Source organism: Cervus canadensis, chromosome 8 (genome assembly GCF_019320065.1).
Source record: "Cervus canadensis isolate Bull #8, Minnesota chromosome 8, ASM1932006v1, whole genome shotgun sequence".
Classification (NCBI taxonomy): domain Eukaryota; kingdom Metazoa; phylum Chordata; class Mammalia; order Artiodactyla; family Cervidae; genus Cervus; species Cervus canadensis.
In genome coordinates this window covers 89,432,959-89,456,778 of record NC_057393.1, presented here as the reverse complement: position 1 = coordinate 89,456,778, position 23,820 = coordinate 89,432,959, and the positions used below count along the sequence as shown (strand labels likewise).

The following is a 23,820-nucleotide window of genomic DNA, read 5'->3' as shown; positions in this document are numbered from 1 at the left end:
AGGTCAAGAGCAGGGGGCCACAGGTCCGCTCTGGATCTCAGGAAGGTAAGTGAGAGACAGCACAGGGGCATTGGAAAGAGGAGGGAGACCTCACTGCTGGGAAGAGACGGGGGTCTCAGTGAGGGGCTGCAAGCAGGAGTGTTCCTGTGATGGGGGGGTGGTACGGCTCCACGGCCCCCTGCTTCTCAGAAACTTTGGGCTGGCAGTGAAGAGGGAGAGCCAGGCAGAGCCATAACTGGATTTCCAGGGAACCTTCCATGTATGGATAACCTGATGGAACTCCCTCTATTCCCCGTGAGCAGGAGATGCCGGCAAGCCACAGGCAGATCCAAGCTGCAATCTGTCTTCACTGATTCCCCCTGCCTGCCAGTTACAGCCTTCTCTGAGCCCCACTGTCCTGGCCCACATCAGGAGCAGGGACACTGACCTCCCAGGGCTGGAGACTTGGACGTGCCTGCAAATCGCTGGTGTGGACCTCAGTGTATGGAGATGCTTTTGTGCCCAGGGATTTACTTCTCCTGAAGAGGGGCTAGGAGGCCTCCCTACTCCGGGCATGGTCTGTGCTGACCGTTAGAGATCAAGGAGCTGATTCCCACCCAGCTTACTTACTATCCCCAGTGAGGCAGCTGAACCTCAGGGGAAGAACTCGTGCAGACAGAGAGGAAAATTCCAGACAGCCTGGGGGAGGAAAGCACGGTGGGGGTGGGGTCCCCAGGGTCCAGCTCCCCAGCGCCAGGGCCTGACCTGCCTCTGTAGGAGTCTCCTCTAAACTCCCCAGCCCAGAGGGACTAGGAATGCCAAGAATCCTCTCCTCCCCTCTGTGGAGCATTCCAAGGCTGAGTGTTTTCCTCTTGAAACCTCAGGAGCATGAGACAGGAATCCACCGTGAGGCCCTGCAGGAACCCCTTGCTCCAGCACACCTGTGAGGCTGACGCATGAGGGGAAAGATGACGACCAAGAGCACCTCACCGGCTGCAACGGGCACTTCTGCCTCTGAGCCTCCCTTCCATGGGGAAGAGGTCAGAGCAACAGAGGCCCCAGACCTGGCACAGCCTCCGAAGGAAGCGACCCAGGAGGGGAGGGCAGGCTAGAAGACTGAGCAGGAGCCAAGGAAGATTGACTGTGCTTGCCCAGCATTAAGGCCTGTCCTGATCAGAGCTGCCTTTCAGGGACAGACGACACTAGCTTGTCCATCCTCGGCAGGTCTCTGCAGAGGTCCTCTGCCACCAAAGTTAGCCTCAAGGAAGGAGCCTAGGCAGAGGTGCAAAACTTGGGAAGAAATCCCAAATCCCTGAGATTAACTCTGTACCGGACAGTCACGACCTCGGGTCAGGCTGACCCCAGCCTCAGCTAATCTCTTGGTGGCTGCTGACCAAGGATCCAATCTGTGCCCATGAATTGAAAGTAGAGTCTTGGACACTGGACCACCAGGGAAATCCCCCCTTCCGCATCAGAGCCGAGAAAGAGCAAGGCCCTGAGTGGCACTCACTAAATGTCTGCAGAAGTGGCGGTCTAATGGTTAAGACTTTGTGCTTCCAATGCAGGGGGCATGGGTTGGATCCCTGGTCAGAGAATTAAGGTCCCACATGCCGTGTGGCACGGCCAAAATAGAAAATGGGGGAAAAAAGTCTGCTGGAGTGAACAGCTGCAGAAGGCATGAGATCATATCTACCAATGTGCATGTAGATATGTGTTAACTGCAAGAGGGAAAATAACTGAAGGAGTGATTGTGTGCCTAAAGCTGTCCTCCTGTCCCCAGATGCACTCATCCCCTCACTGGGCTGTTTTCTGAGAGCAAGTGATTACTCATCTCTGAGTTTAAGCATAATGTCTAACCCAGAGTAGATGTACAATCAATGTCTACTGAATTTTTGAAAAATCAATGAATGGTGTCATAGAGACAGGAAGTAGAAAGATGGTTACCAGGGGCTGGAGGAGGGGTAAGGGGGGTTTCTGCTTATAGGGAATAGAGTTTCAGCTCAAGAAGATCACAGACTTCTGGAGATGGACTGTGGCGATGGCTGCGCAACAGTGCACACTCACAAATGGGTAAGATGGCACATTTTATATTAGGTATATTTTATAACAATTAAAATTTAAAAACAAAAATTTTAAAAATCAGTGGATGATAGACAATCAAATGAAATGATCTGGTGTCAGGGTTGTCAGAGCATGGAGTCTTAGATTCAAAACAGCACAAATTCTCTGCAGCTGTCCATCAGAAGCTACAATGTATGTCCTCAAATCCCAAATCTGAGCTGGACTAGGCCTCAATTAGACCAGCAGAACAAAGCACGGGGGACACTTTGATACCCAAGCCTAAGCCTAGGAAGGCCTTGTCGGTTTGCACTCTCACCCAGGGGAACTCTTCAGCTACCATGCAGCTCACTGGATACATGTGGCCCCAGAGGAAAATGGAAGAGAGGCTATCCTCGAGCAGCTGGTTCCCATTAGCTGTCTGGTAGCAGGTCCATGGAAAGGCCAGCAGAAGAACAGTCTGGCTGAGCCCTGCCCAGACCACTGGCCCACAGAGTCAGGAGCAAAGAAACGAACATTTCAAGCCATGAAGCAGTGGGGTGTCTGTCATGTATCAAAGATTTCAAATGATGAAGGGCCACTAGCCCTGCAGCTGGAGGTCAGGGCCGCCCTGTCATGGCTAACCTGCCTCCTGCAAGCAGCTCTCCAAAGAAGTTCTCATGAGTCTTTAAGTCCTAAGGAAGAGTGTGACAGCTCAGGGAGGCAGGCACTTGACTTTTGGCTGGGAAGAGGTGCATGTGGAATGCTGACTGGTAAGGACAGGGTTGGGGTGTGGTCCTTTGCTCCTTGGAACACTTTCTGTTACCCCTACAAAGTACTGACTTTAAACCACGTAAGTTTTATTTTGAGAACTCAAACAGACAGGTGAGGACATAGCCAGCCTACCAATTCATGAAATAAGCTGGTTCTCTCATTGGAAGGGAACATGAAATGGAATTCTGAGCCACAAAGACTATACCTTTTACTGAAAAGATACAAGTTAAAATGGGCAAAACAAATCGACGTGATTCTACCAAGCCTTCTTGATTTATGCAGGTTCCCAGGAGACCTGGATGCCATCTGTGACAATTAACACCAGCACAAGTGTAACCCATGCTGGATTATGTCAGCACACTTTGTTCTAGAGACCTTTTCCAGGCACCTGTTCTCACACTGAGCCTCACTCACAGCAGCTGCCCCAGGCGCTGCCCCCTCCTTGTCCCAGAACGTCATCTGCACTGTGTTAGTAACAGAAGAAACAGCCCATCCCACAAAGGGCCAACTCGCCAACATTTAGCAAGCTAAATTCTTTCTTTTTCTCTCTTTTTTCATTTATTTATATTAGTTGGAGGCTAATTACTTTACAATATTGTAGTGGTTTTTGCCATACATTGACATGAATCAGCCATGGATTTACATGTGTTCCCCATCCTGAACCCCCCTCCCACCTCCCTCCCCATCCCATCCCTCTGGGTCATCCCAGTGCACCAGCCCTGAGCACTTGTCTCATGCATCCAACCTGGACTGGCGATCTGTTTCACAATTGATAATATACATGTTTCAATGCTCTTCTCTCAGATCATCCCATCCTTGCGTTCTCCCACAGAGTCCAAAAGTTGGTTCTATACATCTGTGTCTCTCTGTCTTACATAGAGGGTTATCGTTATCATCTTTCTAAATTCCATATATATGCCTTAGTATACTGTATTGGTGTTTTTCTTTCTGGTTTACTTCACTCTGTATAATGGGCTCCAGTTTCATCCACCTCGTTAGAACTGATTCAAATGTATTCTTTTTGATGGCCGAGTAATATTCCATTGTGTATATGTACCACAGCTTTCTTATCTATTCGTCCACTGATGGGCATCTAGGTTGCTTCCATGTCCTGGCTATTATAAACAGTGCTGTGATGAACATTGGGGTACACGTGTCTCTTTCAGATCTGGTTTCCTCAGTGTGTATGCCCAGGAGTGGGATTGCTGGGTCATATGGCAGTTCCATTTCCAGTTTTTTGAGGAATCTCCACACTGTTTTCCATAGTGGCTGTACTAGTTTGCATTCCCACCAACAGTGTAAGAGGGTTCCCTTTTCTGCACACCCTCTCCAGCATTTATTGCTTGTAGACTTTTGGATAGCAGCCATCCTGACTGGCGTGAGTGAGATGGCACCTCATTGTGGTTTTGATTTGCATTTCTCTAATAATGAGTTATGTTGAGCATCTTTTCATGTGTTTGTTAGCCATCTGTATGTCTTCTTTGGAGAAATATGTGTTTAGTTCTTTGGCCCATTTTTTGATTGGGTCATTTATTTTTCTGGAATTAAGCTGCAGGAGTTGCTTAACAAGCTAAATTCTTATGAGAGCAGACATCCTCAGGGGAGCACAATGCACATAGGGCTCGGGGCATTTTAACTAATCCGATTTCTCGGTCTTTATCACTGAGACATCATGAAACCTATGGCCCAGTCCTGGAACATCTGTGCCTCCTTCTGTGCCCTGTCCACTCCAACCTGCAGACTGCCCATCTGCCTGTTACTAGACGTCATCTACAGGATTCGTGCTTCTCAGGTCCCCATCTGGGGGACCCACAGAAAAGCAACAGTGGTGCCCTGATGAATGTCAATGTGGCGATGTACTTTCCACCCACCTCCAACTACCTCTGCCCTGTTACTGGACCAGGGATTTGTTGTCAGACTTCAGAGCTCTGAAACTGCAATTCCAGGGTGCTCCTCCATATCCCTGGCTCCCTCCCACCCCCGCCTCAGCCACCCCTTAACCAGTGTCCATATTCTGAAGGATTCAGCTTCCAGGCAGAACTCTGTCGCTCACCCTGCCCTCTGTTTAGACTTAGGTTATTCATCTGCCTCAGAAATTAAAAAAAATAAAAATAAAAAGACACACAGGATGCAGATGTTTGCATCTTTATTTTTAGGACGTTTAGGACCCAACGTTCTGGTTCCCTGAAGGCAGGAGTCTGTGCTTGCCGAATGAACATGTTCATCTGCATTAATGCTAAGTATTCTTAAAAGCCACCTCCTAACTCCCACATAAGAGTCACCTTGGCTTTCACAGGCTTCCTCATCCCAGGGGCATCGCATCACTTGGGGCAGTCATTGTTGGTTACAGTGCCACCTGTGGGCAAGGACGCCAGCTCTCCGGATCCAGACAGGCCCTTGTCAAGTCCGTCATTTGTTCTTAGACACAGACCCCCACGTGAGGGCCTCTCAGACTTGAGTCACTTGCAGACCCTCTCATTGCTTCATCCCACTCTGACCCACCCTTCCTACAGCCCCGTGGAGGCCATTTCTACTGGGATGAACAACTGCAGGGACAAGAACAAGCCCCTTCAAGTATCGTGCTTGAAAGCCCTGATCTGACCTCAAGCCTAAGCCCTACTCCAGGCACTGAGCCATTATAGTCACCTCCATCATGGAAAGGATCCTCCAACACAGAGCAGCTAAAGTTCTAGAATTCAGAGAATCCTGGTCTTTTTCCTTGGATTTGAGACACCTACCTTTTGGTCATTTTGCTAATTATTAATGCACTTGTTCTGGGACAACTAGGGAGAATGGGGAAATGGATCAACCTAGAGAAGCTTGATACTCTTAAGCAACTTAGGCAACAGTAACACTGATAACAATGAATGAATGACTGGACACCAGCATTCAGGGACCCAGGTTGAGTTGTCCGTGTGTATCCACTGGCTATTCCAACTTCACAAGGTACAAAGAACAGTCTCTCCCTCCTCTCTTCCACTCAGGACTCTCTGCCTTAGAGCTGACTCTTCCAGGCAATTCTGATGGATCTGCACTCTGCCCCCACATCCACCCAACTTGCTGCCGCTGCTGCCCTTCTGATTTCATTTTAATAAAAGCTGCTCTTATCCCACCCCCACCAAAAGCTTCCTTCAAGGCTTTGTCATACGGACCCTTGTGCCACCAACCCCCTCACTTTAAATCCATCACCAAACCTAGCACCTAACCTAGCACAGGCCCCACCCCACCTCCTATCCTTTCCTAGCAGCAGAGGGTGCATCTGACCTCCCAAGTGCTGAAAGGAAAATACCTAATCACATCACTTTTTATAAAAGATAAACAAATCTAAATTTAATCCAACTTACCCTTGTTTCCCAGGAGAAAGGGGCAGAGTGCTCATCTTGCCAAGTTATGTCCTGAAATAAAAATTCAAGAATAAATCTGAAATCCAAACCCAAACATACCCTGTGCAAACAACCACCCAAGGCCATGGGGGAACCAAAATTTAGGAAGATTCCCAACTCCTGGCTCTGAACAAGCCTGACATCATCACAGTCTGCAGAGAATATGTTGACCTTCTGGGTCTGGCTTCCCCTCACTCTGTGGACCGAGGCTGCCAGGCATGCCTGTCCCCTGCCAAGCAGATATTAGATGGATGCCTGGGAGTCCCAGGACAAACTTGGTGACAGGGAAGCTGAGCAGAAAGGGAACAGGGTTTCTGGGCTCAGGTCTCAGCCCTACCAGCAATTAGCCATGTGGCCAGGGGATGATGACTTAGCCTTTTGAGCCTCAGTTTCCCCATCTGTAAAAGGAGAATCCCACTTGCCTTGCAGGGTTGTTGTGAGGATTAAATGAGGTCACATATGAAAGGAATGCTTTCAAACACATTGGAAAAGACCCTGACACTGGGAAAGATTGAGGGCAGGAGTAGAAGGGGACAACAGAGGATGAGAAGGTTGGATGGCATCATTGACTCAATGGACATGATTTTAAGCAAATTCTGGGAGATGGTGAAGGACAGGGAAGCCTGGCCTGCTGCAGTCCCTGAGGTCTCAAAGAGCCAGACACGACTTTGTAACTGAACAACAGTGAAAAGAATGTCGGAAAATTATTTGCAGTCAACACCAGTACCCAATTTTTAAATGGAGCCCCACCCCCAATCCTAATAAGTGCCTCCCAGAAATCTCAAAGGCAATGATCAGCAAATCAATGAAGAAAATGCAATTATAATGAAAACTCAGAATCATTCTGACCCTCACAAGCAGAACAGGATAAAAGGAGCCCTTCAAAATAGTCACGAGATTTGACCTTGGGTCCACCAGCCTAAATAAAGGCTTGTAAAAATCTCCTTCCCTTGGCTACTTCTCCACCCTTCCACCTGTATTCCTATACTAGCAAATGTCTCATCTGGGCCCAGCTTCTACTGGGGATCATATTTTCTGAACCAAAAACTGGGATATCTTGGGCAATCCAGATGAAAATGGGATTAAGTACTTGAATTGAGACTGTCCTTGCATAAAGCACCCCAGGGACATGGCGTCTTCCCACCCAGAAGCACTCCTCGCCCCTAGAGGTAGGTCACCTGGCTCCCCCTCCTCCAGGAGGTGGCCCAGTTCTGCAAAGGGCCCACTTTTTTTAGTACAAACTCCATTCCCAGCCTCAGTCTCTAAGCTATGTCTCCTATCACTCCTGACTCTCAGGCAAAACTAAAAACATGAGGCAACATGGGCCAACTGTGTCCCCACTGTGCAGTTAAGCCCACGTTTACGCTATAATTTACAAACTGTGTCCCTCCAAAAGTAGAAATGTGAGTTAACAAGTCTCAGCTAAGGGGGCCCTCAGTCCAGGTGTGTGTGGTCAGGAAGTGGGAGAAAAGTGTAGTTGAGCTAAATGACCTGAAAGTCCTTAAAATTCTATGATTTCAGGACCCTCTAAGTTCCTCATAGAAGCAATACAACAAGAAAGACTTTGACAGATGGGAAAAATAAAGGAGGCTGATGGGATGTAAGTCCCCTTTATTCTAGATTTGGACCAGTGAAAAAAGGACAAAGGGAAACCAACTGGCAAATGTGTTCCCTCTGTCCTGGTGATAGACAACCCAGTGGCCACCTCAGGGGACAGAGGAGGTGCGTGGAGATTCAGTGGGCAAGCAGAGACAGACAGGGAGCAGGATCACTGGCTAAAAGCAGGACACATCCCTTCTCATGTGATACGATCAATCCTCTGAATATTAATTATGCAGCTTGAGTCCCTTTGAAATCTGCAAAGAACAGAGTAGGAAGGTTTGGGAGTTTGGAAGGTGAATGAGTGCAAGACTTTTAGGAACAACCTTCTTTTCTATTTTTCCAGCTTTTTTCTACAGTAATCCTGGCCTATCTTCTTCCCTACCAATATACATATACAAGTTATAAATGTATTCCTCCTTAAGTAATTTTGTTAATGAAAGAAAAAATGAAGATGAAAAAACAATATTACATGAAATAAACAAAAAATCGAACAGGAGTATCAGAGGGAACCAATGAAATACACTTTCTATAACAATGCTTCATTTGAGCTATATTTGATCATTCTTGTACATATTGTATACTTTTAAAAGAATTATTCCTCATAATTCCTTGGTGAAGAATTTGGGAAAGAGTAAATATATTTTATAAAATCTGATAAACAAACATGAAAGGAAAGTTTTATTGGTAGTCATCTCTGATTGAAATGGATAAGATGTCTAAAATTTGTATATGTACTCATGGAGTAATAAGGAATTAGTTATTGTTTAAAAAAAGAAAAAGACTCTTAGGAGCAAAGACATAGCCTAGAGCGTGGTAAGCCAGCAGGCTCCAGCTGAAGCCCATGTTGGCCGAAATTCCAAAAGGGCTGCAGACAGAGGGGCACCCTCTGATTTCTCCACAACCTGATGTCAAGTCAATAATCTTTTGTTTGCTCCAGCAAGAAGCTGAGTCAAGGGGCAAATTCCTTAGATTTCTGCAGTTCCAAGCTCATAAAAAAATAATAAAAGCACTCAACAAAAATAAACACGCCAAACCAAACCGCGATTGAAGCTCTGATGTCAGCCACTGCCCGGCTGCAGACTCCAGCCACTAACAGCCCTGGCAGCCAGCGCAGGCTCTCCAGGCCGCGGGATGCAAACCGGCATCAGAACTGCAAGGTTCTAGAAGTGGACAGTGGTGGTGGCAGCTGTACCACACTGGGAATGTCGTAACAGTACGCCTAAAAAATGGTGAGAATGGTCAATGTTATGTCATGAGTATGTTACCACAATTCAAAAACCTGAATGTATTATATGACTCGAACTACACGACATTCTGGGAAAGGTAACATTAAAGAGACAGGAAGATCAGTGGTTGCCAGGGTTAAATGGAAGGGGGGATGAGAGGGCAGAGGATTTTTAGGACAGTGAAACTACTCTACGGACTTAGGGCAATAATGGTATGTAGGTTCATCCACTGTGACAAATGTCCCACTCTGGTGGGCCACATTGGTATTGGAAGAGGCTGCACGTGTGTGACAGTAGGGAGTATTTCAGAAATCTATACTTTCTACTCACTTTTGCTGGGAACCTTACATTGCTCTGAAAATTAATTTATTTTTCAAAATAAAAATGACCCCTCCCCACTCCAAAAAAAAAAAAAACCTGACAAGGGTAGCAAACACTAAAAACATCATTTCCTAATTACTTCAGTCTGTCTTGCTATCATCTATGCTCCTGACATTACTTATATCTATTGTACCTGCAAGATAGAAAGTGCATCCATCTGTAACAACACACAGTGGGGTCGCTGCACCTCCCTGACTGGCTCTGATTCCGTGAGCCACCATGGGGCTTGGACAGGACCGAGGGGAGCATCTCCATGGCAACCAGCGGGTGCTCCACAGCAGGGCTGTTCCCCTCGCTGCCCTGACGCCAGATGCTGAACATTTCCCAACACATCACAAGCTGCAACCAATACCAGACACCCTGAAATCCACTCCATTGTACATTAAATGCAATTTTCACTATTAAAATTTTTAAGGATTTTGGTCATCTTGCCTTTGAAATTATTTGGTGACAGTAACTCATCGAGAATCGGTTGGTTTATCTGTAAAAGTCATGACTATTCCAAAACTAATCTAAAGTGAGAAATTCTGGACTTCAAATTCATTTCAAAGGTGAAATGTTATAAATATTAGCCTCTCCTCTATGACTGGATACTAATGAGTCATTTCTTCTTTTATAACTTCCTTCCCAACTTCAGAGCCAGTGAACTTCATTTCGTCTCCAGCGTAGGGGGCAGCACCCGTGGATGGCAGTGTCCACAGTGGATGACCCTCGGCCGGGCCCACAGGCCAGCCTGAGGAAGCGGGGCCAGGAGCACGGGCATTACAGAGCAACTCTGAGCTTCCCCTCCACAAAACCAGGTCACTAGCAGCCGGCAGACAGGGAGAGGTACCTTTCCGACCACAGTCAAAAGAAGTGCTTCGGAGACCCCTGAAGCACTCTGAGAGTCTTGTTTCCTCTCCGGGCCTCAATGAGGGACAGGCTGGGGACCACTCTAAACCTGAAAAAACTGCACCTTTCTGCAGACACCCCTCTCTGGCACACCTGTCCCAGGTAGCCTGAGGGGATGGCCACTTCCTAGGCCCCTACTGGTCTTGGGTCCCTGCTTGTGCCATTCATACACACCAGATTCAAGGCTCTCTAAAGAGCACTCTTAGCTTAAAGGTTTCAGACCTAGCTGTAAATCAGAATCACCTCAGTTCAGTTCAGTTCAGTCGTTCAGTCATGTCCGACTCTTTGCGACCCCATGAACAGCAGCACGCCAGGCCTCCCTATCCATCACCAACTCCAGGAATTTACTCAAACTCATGTCCATTGAGTCGGTGATGCCATCCAGCCATCTCATCCTCTGTCATCCCCTTCTCCTGCCCTCAATCTTTCCCAGCATCAGGGTCTTTTCCAATGAGTCAGCTCTTCGCATCAGGTGGCCAAAGTATTGGAGTTTCAGCTTCAGCATCAGTCCTTCCAATGAACACCCAGGACTGATCTTCTTTAGGATGGACTGGTTGGATCTCCTTGCACTCCAAGGGACTCTCAAGAGTCTTCTCCAACACCACAGTTCAAAAGCATCAATTTTTTGGCGCTCAGCTTTCTTTATAGTCCAACTCTCACATCCGTACATGACCACTGGAAAAACCATAGCCTTGACTAGAGGGACCTTTGTTGGCAAAGCAATGTCTCTGCTTTTTAATATGCTGTCTAGGTTGGTCATAACTTTCCTTCCAAGAAGTAAGCGTCCTTTAATTTCATGGCTGCAATCACCATCCGCAGTATTTTGGAGCCCAGAAAAATAAAGTCAGCCACTGTTTCCACTGTTTCCCCATCTATTTGCCATGAAGTGATAGAACCGGATGCCAGTGCTGTTTTAACAGGCAGAAGCTGTGGGTCCCACCTGACATAGTTTTAGAAAACCAACAGCTCCCTGAGTGTGTGTGTGCTCAGTCATGTCCGACTCTCTGCAAAGTCATGGACTGTAGTCCGTCAAGCTCCTCTGTCCATGGGGATTCTCTAGGCAAGAATACTGGAGGGGGTTGCCATGCCCTCCTCCAGAGGATCTTCCCGACCCAGGGATTGAACTTGCATCTCCTGCATCTTCTGCATCGGCAAGCGAATTCTTTACCACTGGTGCCACCCGGTTATGATCCAACAACTCCCTAAGTCATTCTAATGCAGCGGTTCCCATGGGTAGCTCGCCTACTTCAGTCCTCCACAGGACACCTGACTCCCGCTTCTCATGGAGGCACCTGGCCACACAGGCTGCACGTGCTGACCTCCAAGGCTCAGGTGCCCACCTCTCTGCCCAGGCCACCCCACCTGTAGAGGCGGCCTCAATCAATACGGCTACACGGCTCTCATCGCTCCCAAGTAAGGACTTCTAGTAAACCAACCTGGATGCTGGCTGCTCTCACAAGAGGCCCGCGGTTTTCTAGGCTGGCTCTCACCTACCCCACTTTGAAGCAGGCAAAACCATGCTCTACATCATCAGTATAATCAACCAAAGCAAACAGTCTCCTAAACACTGCAAGGCCTCAGCAAATCACATCTAAATGCTGCTAAAGAAACATCATCTGTTTAATTCAAAAAAAAAAAAAAAGAAATATCAATAACCTCAGATATGCAGATGACACCACCCTTATGGCAGAAAGCAAATCACCTCTAAAGGCCTCAGCAAATCACATCTAAAGGCTGCTTTAGAGACAAGAAAGCCTCCCTCAATGATCAATGCAAGGAAATAGAGGAAAGCAATAGAATGGGAAAGACTAGAGATCTCTTCAAGAAAATCAGAGATACCAAACAAACATTTCATAAAAAGATGGGCACAATAAAGGACAGAAATGGTATGGACCTAACAGAAGCAGAAGATATTAAGAAGAGGTGGCAAGAATACACAGAAGAACTATACAAAAGAGATCTTCATGACCCAGATATCCATGACGGTGTAATCACTCACCTAAAGCCAGACATCCTGGAATGCAAAGTCAAGTGGGCCTTAGGAAGTATTGCTACAAACAAAGCTAGTGGGGGTGACAGAATTCAAGCTGAGCTATTTCAAATCCTAAAAGATGATGCTGTTGAAGTACTCCACTCAATACACCAGCAAATTTGGAAAATTCAGCAGTGGCCACAGGACTGGAAAAGGTCAGTTTTCCATCCAATCCCCAAGAAAGGCAATGCCAAAGAATGCTCAAACTACTGCACAACTGCACTCATCTCACGTGCTAGCAGTGTAATGCTCAAAAATCTCCAAGCCAGGCTTCAACAGTACATGAACTTCCAGATGTACAATCTGGATTTAGAAAAGGCAGAGGAACCAAAGATAAAATTGCCAACATCTGCTGGATCACTGAAAAAGCAAGAGAGTTCCTGAAAAACATCTACTTCTGTTTTATTGACTATGCCAAAGCCTTTGACTGTGTGGATCATGACAAACTGGAAAATTCTTAAAGAAATGGGAATAACAGACCACCTGATCTGCCTCCTGAGAAATCTGTATGCAGGTCAAGAAGCAACAGTTAGAACTGGACATGGAACAACAGACTGGTTCCAAATGGGGAAAGGGGTACATCAAGGCTGTACACTGTCACCCAGCTTATTTAATTGCTGGAAGAAATATCAATAACCTCAGATACACAGATGACACCACCCTTATGGCAGAAACTGAAGAACTAAAGAGCCTATTGATGAAAATGAAAGAGGAGAGTGAAAAAGCTGGCTTACAACTCAACATTCAGAAAACTAAGATCATGGCATCTGGTCCCATCACTTCATGGTAAATAGATGGGGAAACAGCGGAAACAGTGGCTGACTTTATTTTTGGGGGGTCCAAAATCACAGCAGATGGTGACTGCAGCCATGAAATTAAAAGACACTTGCTCCATGGAAGAAAAGCTATGACCAACCTAGACAGCATAGTAAAGAGCAGAGACATTACTTTGCCAACAAAGGTCCGTCTATGCAATGCTATAGTTTTTCCAGTAGTCATGTACGGATGTGAGAGTTGGACTATAAAGAAAGCTGAACACCAAAGAATTGATGCTTTTGATGCTGTGGTGTTGGAGAAGATTCCTGAAAGTCCCTTGGACTGCAAGGAGATCCAACCAGTTCATCCTGAAGGAAATCAGTCCTGAATATTCTTTGGAAGAACTGATGCTGAAGCTGAAACTCCAATACTTTGGCCACCTGATGCAAAGAACTGACTCATTGGAAAAGACTCTGATGCTGGGAAAGATTGAAGGCAAGAGAAGAAGGAGACGACAGAGGATGAGATGGTTGGATGGCTTGATGGACATGAGTTTGAGCAAGCTCCAGGAGTTGGTGATGGACAGGGAAGCCTGGAGTGCTGCAGTCCACGGGGTCGTAGAGTCAGACACGACTGAGCGACTGAACAGAACTAAAAGGCTGCTTTCATTTCATTCTTTCCAGAGTTCAAAGATTACATACAACTACTGCAACAGCATTTCTAATAATGCCTCTGCATAACTACAATAAGTATGTAATCATAAATACTCTGATATTGTAGAGTTAAAATATGGTGTGCTGTTTGTTAAATTTCTCCTGCCACCTAGAGGGCTGAGTCTCTAAAAGTTAGAATCCCAACCATTAAGCTCCCCAGAAATACATCTGATTTTTCTTGAGTGGTTCAGAAGCAGTGCTCACAGGAACCATACATTATCATTGTCCTCCTAAGTCCATAAATTGGGAGAGTTTCCAGTTGATTGACAGATGGTGCCATTGTGGCTTAAAGGTGAGAAGTTTAAACTGTGAAATACTCCAAACTAGAGAAATGACACTCAGATGGCAGAGCCTACAGGAGAGGGACAGACACCCCTGTGTTGCTGTCTCATCCCTCCAGGGATGTCAGCTGGCCCGGGCCTCCTGGCACATCTGCACCAAGCACCTTCTTCCTGACGGTCTGCTGAGTGTCAGTCTGTACCTCAAACTCACAGGAGCATGTTAAAAACAGAAGGGAGGGAATCATACTCCCTGGTATTTAGCCGAATGAGTTGAAAACTGCAGTTCAGTTGCTCAGTCATGTTGGACTCTTTGCGAGCCCATGGACTACAGCCCGCTAGGCCTCCCTATCCATCACCAACTTCCAGAGCTTGCTCAAGCTCATGTTCATCAAGTCGGTGATGCCATCCAACCACCTCATCCTTTGTCGTCTCCTTCTCTGGCCTTCAATCTTTCCCAGCATCAGGGTCTTTTCAAATGAGTCAGTTCTTCGCATCACGTGGCCAAAGTATTAGAACTTCAGCTTCAGCATCAGTCCTTCCAATGAATATTCAGGACTGATCTCCTTTAGGATGGACTGGCTGGATCTCCTTAGGTCCACATAAACACCTACACATAGCTGCTTATAGCAGCTTCAATCATAAATGCCAAGACTTAGAAGTAACTAAGATGTCCTTTCATGGGTGAATGGCTATGAATGGCTAAGAAAACTGTGGTACATTCAGGCTGTAGACTATTATTCAGTGCTAAGAAGAATGGGCTATCAAGCCATGAAAAGACACAGAGGAAACTTAATGCATATTACTAAGTGACAGAAGACAGTCAGAAAAGGCTGCAGACTCCATGATTCCAACCATGTCATCTGGAAAAGGCAAAACTATGGTAATAGTAAAAAGATAAGCAGTTGCTAGGGACTGCAGGGGAGAAAGGGATGAATAGGAAAAGCATACAGGGTTTTTAGGACAGTGAAATACTCTGTATGGTACTATCAGTATAATGATGGAATTGAGTCCTCAAACATTAGTCCAAACCACTGAATGTCCAATATTAAGAGTGAACTTGATAGGGCTTCCCTGGTGGCACAGTGGATAAGAATCCACCTGCCAATGCAGGAGACACGGGTTCGATCCCTGATCCGGGAAGATCCCACATGCTGCAGAGCAACTAAGCCCATGCACCACAACCAGGGAAGCCCAGCGCCTACAGCCTGTGCTCTGCAGCAAGAGAAGGCACGGCAGCGAGAAGCCCGCACACCACAGCCAAGAGTACCGTGAGCACTGCTCACTGCAACTAGAGAAAGCCCGTGCCCAGCAACTAAAATCCAGCGCAGCCAAAAATTAATTATTTAAATAGATTATTAAAAAATAGTGGAAAATATACATTTTACAAAAGAGTGAACTGTAATGTAAACTATGAACTGGGTGATGGTGTGTAGCTTCACTGATTATAGTAAATGCACCGCTGTGATGGGGGGCTGTTGATTCTGTGGGGGGAGGGGCTGTGTATGTATAAGGAGGTGGGTATATGGAAACCTCTGTACTTTCTGCTCAGTCATGCTGTGAACCTAACAATGCTCTGAAAAATAAAGTCCACTAAAAAAAAAAAAAGGAAGGAGTAAGGGAGAAGAATATGCTCTTTTTTTTTAACCAACTGCTTATTCTTAGGGACTATTGTTTACATATTTATGGAATGGATGCTTTCCCCTTTGACCTGCAGCACTGAATACACTTAATTCTGCTGAGATAAGACGGTTTCCATCACTGGAGGAACAAAACTGCAGTTCTGACAACAGAAAAAGAGTTACAGTCTAACTAATGGACAGGTTCCATCAGGAACACAGCACAGAAACTCAGGCCTCCACAGACCTTAGCAAAAACAAAAGCTCAGTGCCAAGGTGGCCACGGAAGGTGGGTGGGGAGGCCAGAGGAAACAAACAGGAGCACAGAGTAGGAAGTTTAAGACAGGTCTGGCCTTGATTTATTTTTCTGAGAAATGGATTTTTTCTTTTTACTTTAGAATGTCAAAGTAACTCCCGTCCATTACAAGATGACTTCACATGTGCCAATAAGCTTCCCAGCTCTGCCCCTCACCCTGGGAGACAAGCAGCAAGTCATTTCACTTTTTTGCAAAACCCGTTCCCTGGTAATTACAGGGCCACACACCCAAGGGCAGGGGCAGGGGGAGCCAGTGTAGCTGCCTCAGCTCCCAGGGGGAGGGTTTCAATACCCTTCCTCTTCCAGAGGCACCAGCTATGCAGGGTCCCAGGCCAGGTGCTTCTCTGGACAGAGAACTACCTGTCTGCAAAGGGAAACCTGGGGAAGAGACCCACAGCCTCCTCCTCACAGCCTGTGGAGGTGACCATGGACCCACGGCCACGTTCTCAACTCCTGCTTGGATCCAGGGCACAGGCACCAGGACTTGATAAACCACATCCACCCTGTCATCTTTTCTAAAGAACGCATGCATCTGCCAGACAGAAGTGTGGGATTCATAATTACACATTCCACCTTTCTTAAAAAAAAAAAGTCCAAAACACTGAAAAGGTAACTCTCAAATTTCTCACTTGGGGGCCAAAGGCTGAAAAATAAAAAGCCAAGCTGCTGAAGCAAAAGGGGAAAAGGTGACCTCACACATCACAAGTCCTGCATCAGGAAGCCACAGAGCCAACCAAACTCAAATCTGACGAAGATTTAATAATTGAGGAGCATTCTGGAAGGACTACCAACTGCTTCATAATGCTGCTTCTGCACTGTTTGAAACTTTTAACAGTAACATACAGGTACGGTGGGCTTCCCTGCTGGCTCAGCGGTAAAGAATCCACCTGAAATGCAGGAGATGCAGGGGACGCGGGTTCGATCCCTGGGTCAGGAAGATCCCCTGGAGGAGGGCATGGCAACCCACTCCAGTGTTCCTGCCTGGAGAATCCCACAGACAGAGAAGCGTGGCAGGCTACAGTACATGGTGTCACAAATAGACACAAGTGAAGCGACTTAACATACATGCACACACAGGTATGTCAGTTTAGAAATTGTACACTTAATTAATTTTATTTTAAAACACAAACATCTAGGCTGTCCAGCTCCTAGACCCTAAGGAGAGAGGGCAAGGTGACTCGTTGCAGGCAGCCCAAAGGGCATGGCCTGGATGCCAGCAGTTCATCAAAGTCTGCTGACTGGGGGGCTCCATACTGACCCCCTCCTCCTGAGCACTTCAGGGAAGGGTGCTTCACCAGCCATGGGGGAGCAGGAGCTGGACAGGCGGCGGGGCTGTGGAAAACTGAGGGGCCTTCAGAGGCCTGCAAGTGATCTCCTGACTTCCTGCAGGAGTCAGGAAGGCCAAGACACAGCCCCAGAAAAGGAGGTGAAGGCCAGGTGGAGTGAAAGATAAGCCAGCCAGTCCTCTGGTTCCTGCAGGAGGGGGAGGGACACAGAGGCTGGGGGAACACCTCCTTCCAACAGCAGCTGGTCAAGCTAAGCTGCTGAACAGGAGGTGGAGCTGTCTGGCTCCAGGGCTTACAACCCACATTCTCTAGCACTCAAAATCCAGATCCGGGCCCCTGGGGTTGGCACATGGGAACATCCTTCCTGCCCAGCCCCACTTACTTTATAAAGAGGTGAAACAGGCAAGTAGGTACATGAGAGGCAACACTCTGGCTACCCAAATTTCTGAGTTCACCTGCTTATGGCTTATCTGGAGCCTAGTTGTGGCACGGAGCTCAGAACCCTGAATTCTCAAATCCTGCTAGATCGGTGGCAAGAATCTGGGAGTAAGGGCAGGGTGCAGAGACCTACACATGCCTAGAAAGTCAGGGTTTTGTTTTCTGTTTTTGCTATTTGATAACAGGAGGCAGACTGGGGTGATACCTAAATCTCCCTAGATGAAAACTCTTCATCTCCCAAAATAAGCCATTCCCCAGACTTTTACTGCTGTAGGAAGAAGGCAGGAATTGAGAAGCACAGGGCAAGTCAAACTGCTGAAAGCACCTATTTGCAAACATGCCTTAACGTCCAGACCAAACATGTGATGCAGAGGGCACGCCCAATGTCCCTGTCTGTTCCAAGCAAGGCCTGTAAGCCCGAGAGGTCTGGTGAGCTGGGCATGCTTGGTCACTCAGTCATGTCCAACTCTTTGTGGCCCCATGAACTGCAGCCCTCCAGGCTCCTCTGTCCATGGAATTTTCCAGGCAAGAATGTTGGAGCAAGTTGCCATTTCCTCCTCCAGGGGATCTTCTCGTCCCAGGGATTGAACCTGTATCTCTTGCGTCTCCTGCATTGGCAGGCAGATTCTTTACCACTGAGCCACCTAGGAAGGCTAAGCATCCCTGAAGAATGAATGGCTCTAGTGTCTAACATACTAGGCTTAAGGAAATAGTCACTCGGTTGACTGCCAAGGTAGTAAGAACCAAAAAACTGATAGAACCCTTCACGGCTTCCACGCTCAAAAGCAGGCAGCCAGCCTCCCTCTCTGCGTCAGGCCTGTCCTCCCAGCAAGGGTGGATCTGGGCCTAGATACTGGTCCTCTTGCTTTACAGACAGCGAACGTACAAACGAACACACAGATGGCATGCTGCCACACCTGTCCTACACAGAGCAGCCCCACATGTGCCAACTGGACATGTGAGCCGAGCCCTGACCACACTCCCTGCCACCAAGATCCATGACCATCAACACACAAGTAAGTTTCCACTTGCTTGTTCCTGCCACACATAACGAGGCCTGGATGACAGTCACATTTGAAGGCTGTATTCGCATGATCTGACGTAAAATGTGGTTGTCTGGGATGCAAAAATGTTACTGGCGACAGGATAGAGGCTATTCAAAGAAATAGGCAATGTCCTGGTCCTTCATGATAGCTGAAAGGGGGGCACAATCTGAGGCTGGAATGATGGCTGAGTCATTCAGGAGTCAGGGCACTTCACATCCACACTATGGACAGAGAAAGCCCAGCTTTCAATATGTGCCCCAAGGTGAATCCCCAGAGCTCATCAGAACAGAGCTCCTTCTCACGTGGGACTCTACACGGCCGACGCTAAGCTTAGCAACGGGAGGAATTTATTTCACGACAGTGATTTTCAAAAGTGGACACAGACAGACTACAGCTAACAACCTTAATACTGACATTTTCGCCATTGGCAGCAGCAGCCATTTTTAGTCCCATAGGCCTTTCCTACATATAAGCTCTTCTATCATCCTGTTACTGTTCTTCCCACTGTAGGAGTTCAGAGACATTAATGAATTACCACAGTCAAAAAGTTAGTTGATGGGGAGCCAAAGCAAACCCAAGACTCGCAACCAAGCCCAGGTGCCTCGTGTTACAGCCTTAGAAAAGGCCCTCGGAACCCAGAAACCCAGGTGGTCTTTCCCAAGTATCAGCGAGGCCCCCCCCCGCCCCCGCTTGTCATCCAAGGTCAGACACTGGCTAAAGCAAGAGCTGGGGTCCACCTGAGCACCCAACCTTCACTGAGCCAACTGTGGATGCTGGCAGTGGCGGAGCCCAAGGAGCAGTCTCTGTTCCAGGACTGGCTGTGGAGGCCACAGAGACTACATCTGAAGGCAGATTAAACAGGAAGGGACAGAGCAGCTGACTCAGACTGGCTCAGGGCCCTTTTGGGTAAGCCTGGGGCCACCTATTCAGGCTACTCTGTCCAGCAGCCTACAGAGGGGGTACCCCCACCCTGTCCCCATCATCACCCCTTGTGCCCAGGAGCCAACCCTCCTCCAAGAACAACTGTACTCCTGGGCATGAGACCACCTACTCGACTCTGGTGCCAAGTCGATGTAACACACTTTAAACTCTCTAGTGGGATTAAATCACTGTAGCCCAAAAGACAAAAAGCTCTGGGCAATGTTCCTCTGTAACTTTCTTCAAACTCACTGTGTCTCTGCCACTCATGCTGAGAGCCTGGCAGGAGGTTTGCAGATCATGCTTCCAGGCAGGCCGTTTTGCAAAGCTAAGTTCAGTTCTGAAAAACAGGGCTCTTGTGCTCCCGGAAGAATATGCAAGTACCACAACAAAAAGTTCTATTGGCTGTTAAATTGCTTTGGGTTTACAAAGTCACAAATGGCTCAGTCTGGTACCCAGTTAAGAAATCAGAGTACACAATCCACTTGGTCGTATCTTATCAGCAATATGGCACAGGCCTGTTGATGATGAACAGGCATATGGATATTCTTAGCCAGGCAGCTAGCTAAAGGAAAATGACAGTGACTCTCCAACATCTGTAAGTACTTGCAGGTTTATTTCCTCTCACAGTTTATTTACTCATGACGTTTCCAAGAGGGGCTGACTGCTTTTCCATCACCCAAATCTGAGCACCAACATTGCAAACATCTTTAGAGATGCTTATTTTCACATTAAATATGTTTCAGCTCTGGGATTACATTTTAAATGTATATTCTCATCCATTCCATTACCACACCCTCGTTTTTCCTGGCAAAGCCTTTAGAGTTTAAAATCCAATGAAGACTTTTCATCCTCTCAGAATAAAGCCATGTGGGCAGCATATTTCTGCCTCTCACACATCTCTCACACTAAAGCAGGTTTATGACCACAAACATTTTGTATTAATCAACGTTTCCGCACACCCACGCCTGAAAATCAGATTAAAACCTCATTCTCCACTAGAATTCCTTCTGCAGTCCACAACTTCCTCAGAAAATCTCTCCAAGCTAGGCCCCTCATCCTTGCAGCCTCAAAGCATGCGGATTTCATTGTATATTGCTTGCTGCTTTCGACTTGGACCAAAAGTTGAGTTTGAAAAGCCCAAGAGCCACAAATTTGGCACCAAACAGGTTTTAGTTAAACACATTTCCAGGAAAAAGCCAACTTTCTGAGCAGCACAGAACACTCAGGCCTTTGTGAGTTTCCATGGGTCATCCCTGAGTTTTTTCTAGCTTCAGGGTTTCTTCCTCCAGTGAACATCCCTCTAGAAGTCCCAGCAGAGTGTCTAGGTCAGAGGCCCAGACATGCCCTTATATGTACCAAAGGTTTGCAACAGCTCATTTAAACGTATCCAGTGTTTTTCAACGGAAAAGAGGGGCCACCACACTCACTCCCAAAACAAAACTGCACATGGGGCTCACTCGGAAACATCTTGGGCTTTGGGAAATCTCGGAAGGCACCTCTTTATTCTTGTTATCTTGCTTGACAATTTCACTCTCTCCGCACAACTCATCGCAAATATTAACAATATTATTATGTATAAAATGACTACCTTCCCTAGCAGGCTTGGGGTGGGTATTATTATTCTTGGGGGTACCTGAGGCTCTAAAAGGTTAGGTCACCCACGGCCAGACAACTAAATGGCAGAATAGATTAGAACCTAGGCTGGCCTGGCTTAAAATTCCCTGCTGCGGCCAATTTGGTCTGCTTCGCTTCCAGCAACTGCCTCCAGCTCTGGGAGAAGTCTCGTGTCCAATGCGGCCCATCAGGGCAGGTCTAGATGGAGGGTCTTGAATGACCTCCTTCCTTCTCTCGGCGGTTCTCCACAGACTCCCCCGGGGAACCCCTCCAGGCCCCGACCTCCGGCTCCAGGCCGCCCCTTCCACCCACCCGGGTTCCTGCGCCTTCTCTCCAGCCCCTGCCCGCGCGTCTGGAGGGGAGGGCTGCTAGCCGGCAGGTGTCCGCCCGGCCGCGGGCGCATCGCGTAGCCGGGGAAGGGTGGAGGGGCCGCCGGCCCGTCCGCACCTACCTCGTCCCCGAAGCGCACCACCTTCTGGCCCGTGGGCCCGCGCAAGCCAGGGAAGCGCGCGAGCTCCTCGGGGTCGCCCGGCGCCGGGGCGCTCGGCCCCACCAGACACCGGTCGATGATCTCGTCCTGCTGAGCCGGCGGCAGCCGCGCCCACTCGGGCCCGTACTTCTCCCGGATCTTCTCCTTGTCCTGCATGATCTTCCGAGCCATGGGGCTTAGCGACGAGAAGTAGGTGAAGCGCTTCCGCTCCCGGTCGTCCAGAGGCCGGTTCGCGCTCATGACGGCCGTGCGCGAGGCCGCAATCGCCGCCGCCATGGACGCCATGCCCTGCCCGCCCGCAGCTCTTCGCCCCCGCCCCGGCCAGGGCCCTGGCCCAGGCCCCAGCCCCCGCCCAGCGGCCCGAGCACCGCCCCCGCCCCGCCCCCCGAACAGCGCCCTTCCGCCCCCAGGAGCCCGGGCCCCGCCGCCCCAGGAACCCCGCCTCCGAGCCCGCCCAGCCCCCAAGGCCCCGCCCCTCCCCGCCCCACTCCGAGGGCTCCGCCCTCCTCGCCCCCACCCTGGGAAGGCCGCGGTCTGTACCCCACTGCTTCTGGAACCTGGCACTCCGCGCTCCTCTACCCCCAGGAACCTGCCCTCCGCACTCCCACCCCGGGACCCCAGTCTTGGCGCCCCGACCGCAGGAACCCCGCGTCGCGCATCCCGCACCAGCCCACCGCTGGGAACCCCGCCCTTCGGGCAGCTCCTGGAGCTACCTTCTTACGCCTGGTTGCGTCCTCCAGATCGGCTCTCTCATGTTCCCGCGGTGCCCCCGCTTTTCGGGGCTCCCCTTGGCCAGCGCAGGAGATGACTGGCGCGTCCCCAGGTCCGCGCCTGGCAGCCTGATGGGATTGCTGGTGGTGACCGCCATAGCGCCACGTGGTCACTAGTTTGACAAAGGAAACTTTTGTCCCTCCGATGTGCCTAAGTAATACCGGCATTTCTGGACCAAGCCACAGGCCACCTTATTCTTATCCCTTTCCCAACTGAGTCATCTTTTTCATCTTTCTCTGAACTGTCCCCAAACCTGGACCAGGGTCTTGGCGCGGTGAGCTGATAGAAGCGGTGGGCTCGGGGCAGTGAGGACGCAAAAGATACGAGCTGGGGACACTGGACTAATGTCTAGAGAGTTGAAAGAATATAAATTTCCGCGGCTCCCACAGAGAGGAGTAAAGTGAAGTATCAGGTAGCGTTTCGCTAAAAAGGAGTTATGAACTGCCGGGCGGGCATCTGCGGCCCGCGGGCTAGTAAACCTGAACTTCGTTTTTCTTTTGCAGGTGAAGACTTCTTCCCCAAACCTGTCGCATGGTCTTTGCTTTCTCCAAGATTCCTTTTGGAGTCTCAGAAATCACAAGAACTCTAGGCTGCTTGAGGTTTGCAAACGAACGGAAGGGCAGCAGGAAGTTTTCATAGGCAGAGAAGCAGCATCCCAATAGTGTCGGGGGTCAGGTGTGCCGTTTTGAAGTATGTCTCAGAGCACAGCCATTAAAATTATACAGAGTCCTCATCTGCTTTACTGTCTGGCTGGTTTGAACAAGACTGTAACAGGGCTCAGATGAGAATTAAATGTCCACATTTAAAACAAAAAAACTGCGTTTCAGCTGTTACTTAAGGTCATTGCCTCTGAAGTAACACTTGGATAATTCTGAAACTTATATAGTGTTATAAATATCAATGTTACCTCAAATAATAATAATAATAATAAAACTCTTGGATAATTCTGAACACAGTTGTAGCAATAACTTGCAAAGTTCTGTTTTAAATGTGTGATAGCTTTATCTTCTGGCTCGGAATTCCTCAGAAAATATTTTTAGAATGTCATGAATGTGACTAGCTCTACAATAAAAGATATTTCTATCAAGTATTATTAGCATACCATATTGAAAAACAGTGGAAAAAATCACCAAATAATAGCTGGGATTGCCCAGTATTTGAAGGACTACTTATCAAGCCAGGAGGTTGAGGTTTTTGGTACTAGTCTATTTCTATAGGTCCAATCTGAATCCTTCTTTCTCACCTCAAACACTTGTTTAATAAGGTG

The 23,820-nt window shown here is 48.1% G+C and overlaps 2 protein-coding genes across 2 annotated transcripts in view; one reads left to right on the top strand and one right to left on the bottom strand.

Moving 5' to 3' along the window:
- Nucleotides 1-22,148, bottom strand: part of C8H1orf198 (chromosome 8 C1orf198 homolog) — a 35,386-nt gene extending 13,238 nt beyond the window's left edge. Inside the window, exons 1-2 of the mRNA XM_043477159.1 lie at nt 21,744-22,148; nt 6,135-6,185 (exon numbers count right to left, since the gene is read on the bottom strand). Coding sequence (XP_043333094.1) covers nt 6,135-6,185; nt 21,744-22,067 — 375 coding nt within the window. The 5' untranslated portion in view covers nt 22,068-22,148. The remainder of the gene's footprint in view (nt 1-6,134; nt 6,186-21,743) is intronic.
- On the top strand, nt 22,066-23,443 carry LOC122446831 (proline-rich protein 2-like). Its single transcript, XM_043477308.1, has 3 exons — nt 22,066-22,120; nt 22,216-22,605; nt 23,057-23,443. The coding sequence occupies exons 1-3, from the start codon at nt 22,066-22,068 to the stop codon at nt 23,140-23,142; spliced, it is 531 nt and encodes a 176-aa protein (XP_043333243.1). The 3' UTR covers nt 23,143-23,443.
- The last annotated feature ends 377 nt before the right edge of the window (nt 23,444-23,820 follow it).

Coding starts and splice junctions, on each gene's coding strand:
- LOC122446831 (XM_043477308.1), top strand. CDS start 22,066: ATGCCCTGCCCGCCCGCAGCTCTTCGCCCCCGCCCCGGCCAGGGCCCT. Junction 22,121..22,215: donor CGGCCAGGGCCCTGGCCCAG/GCCCCAGCCCCC, acceptor CCGCCGCCCCAG/GAACCCCGCCTCCGAGCCCG. Junction 22,606..23,056: donor GATGACTGGCGCGTCCCCAG/GTCCGCGCCTGG, acceptor TTTCTTTTGCAG/GTGAAGACTTCTTCCCCAAA.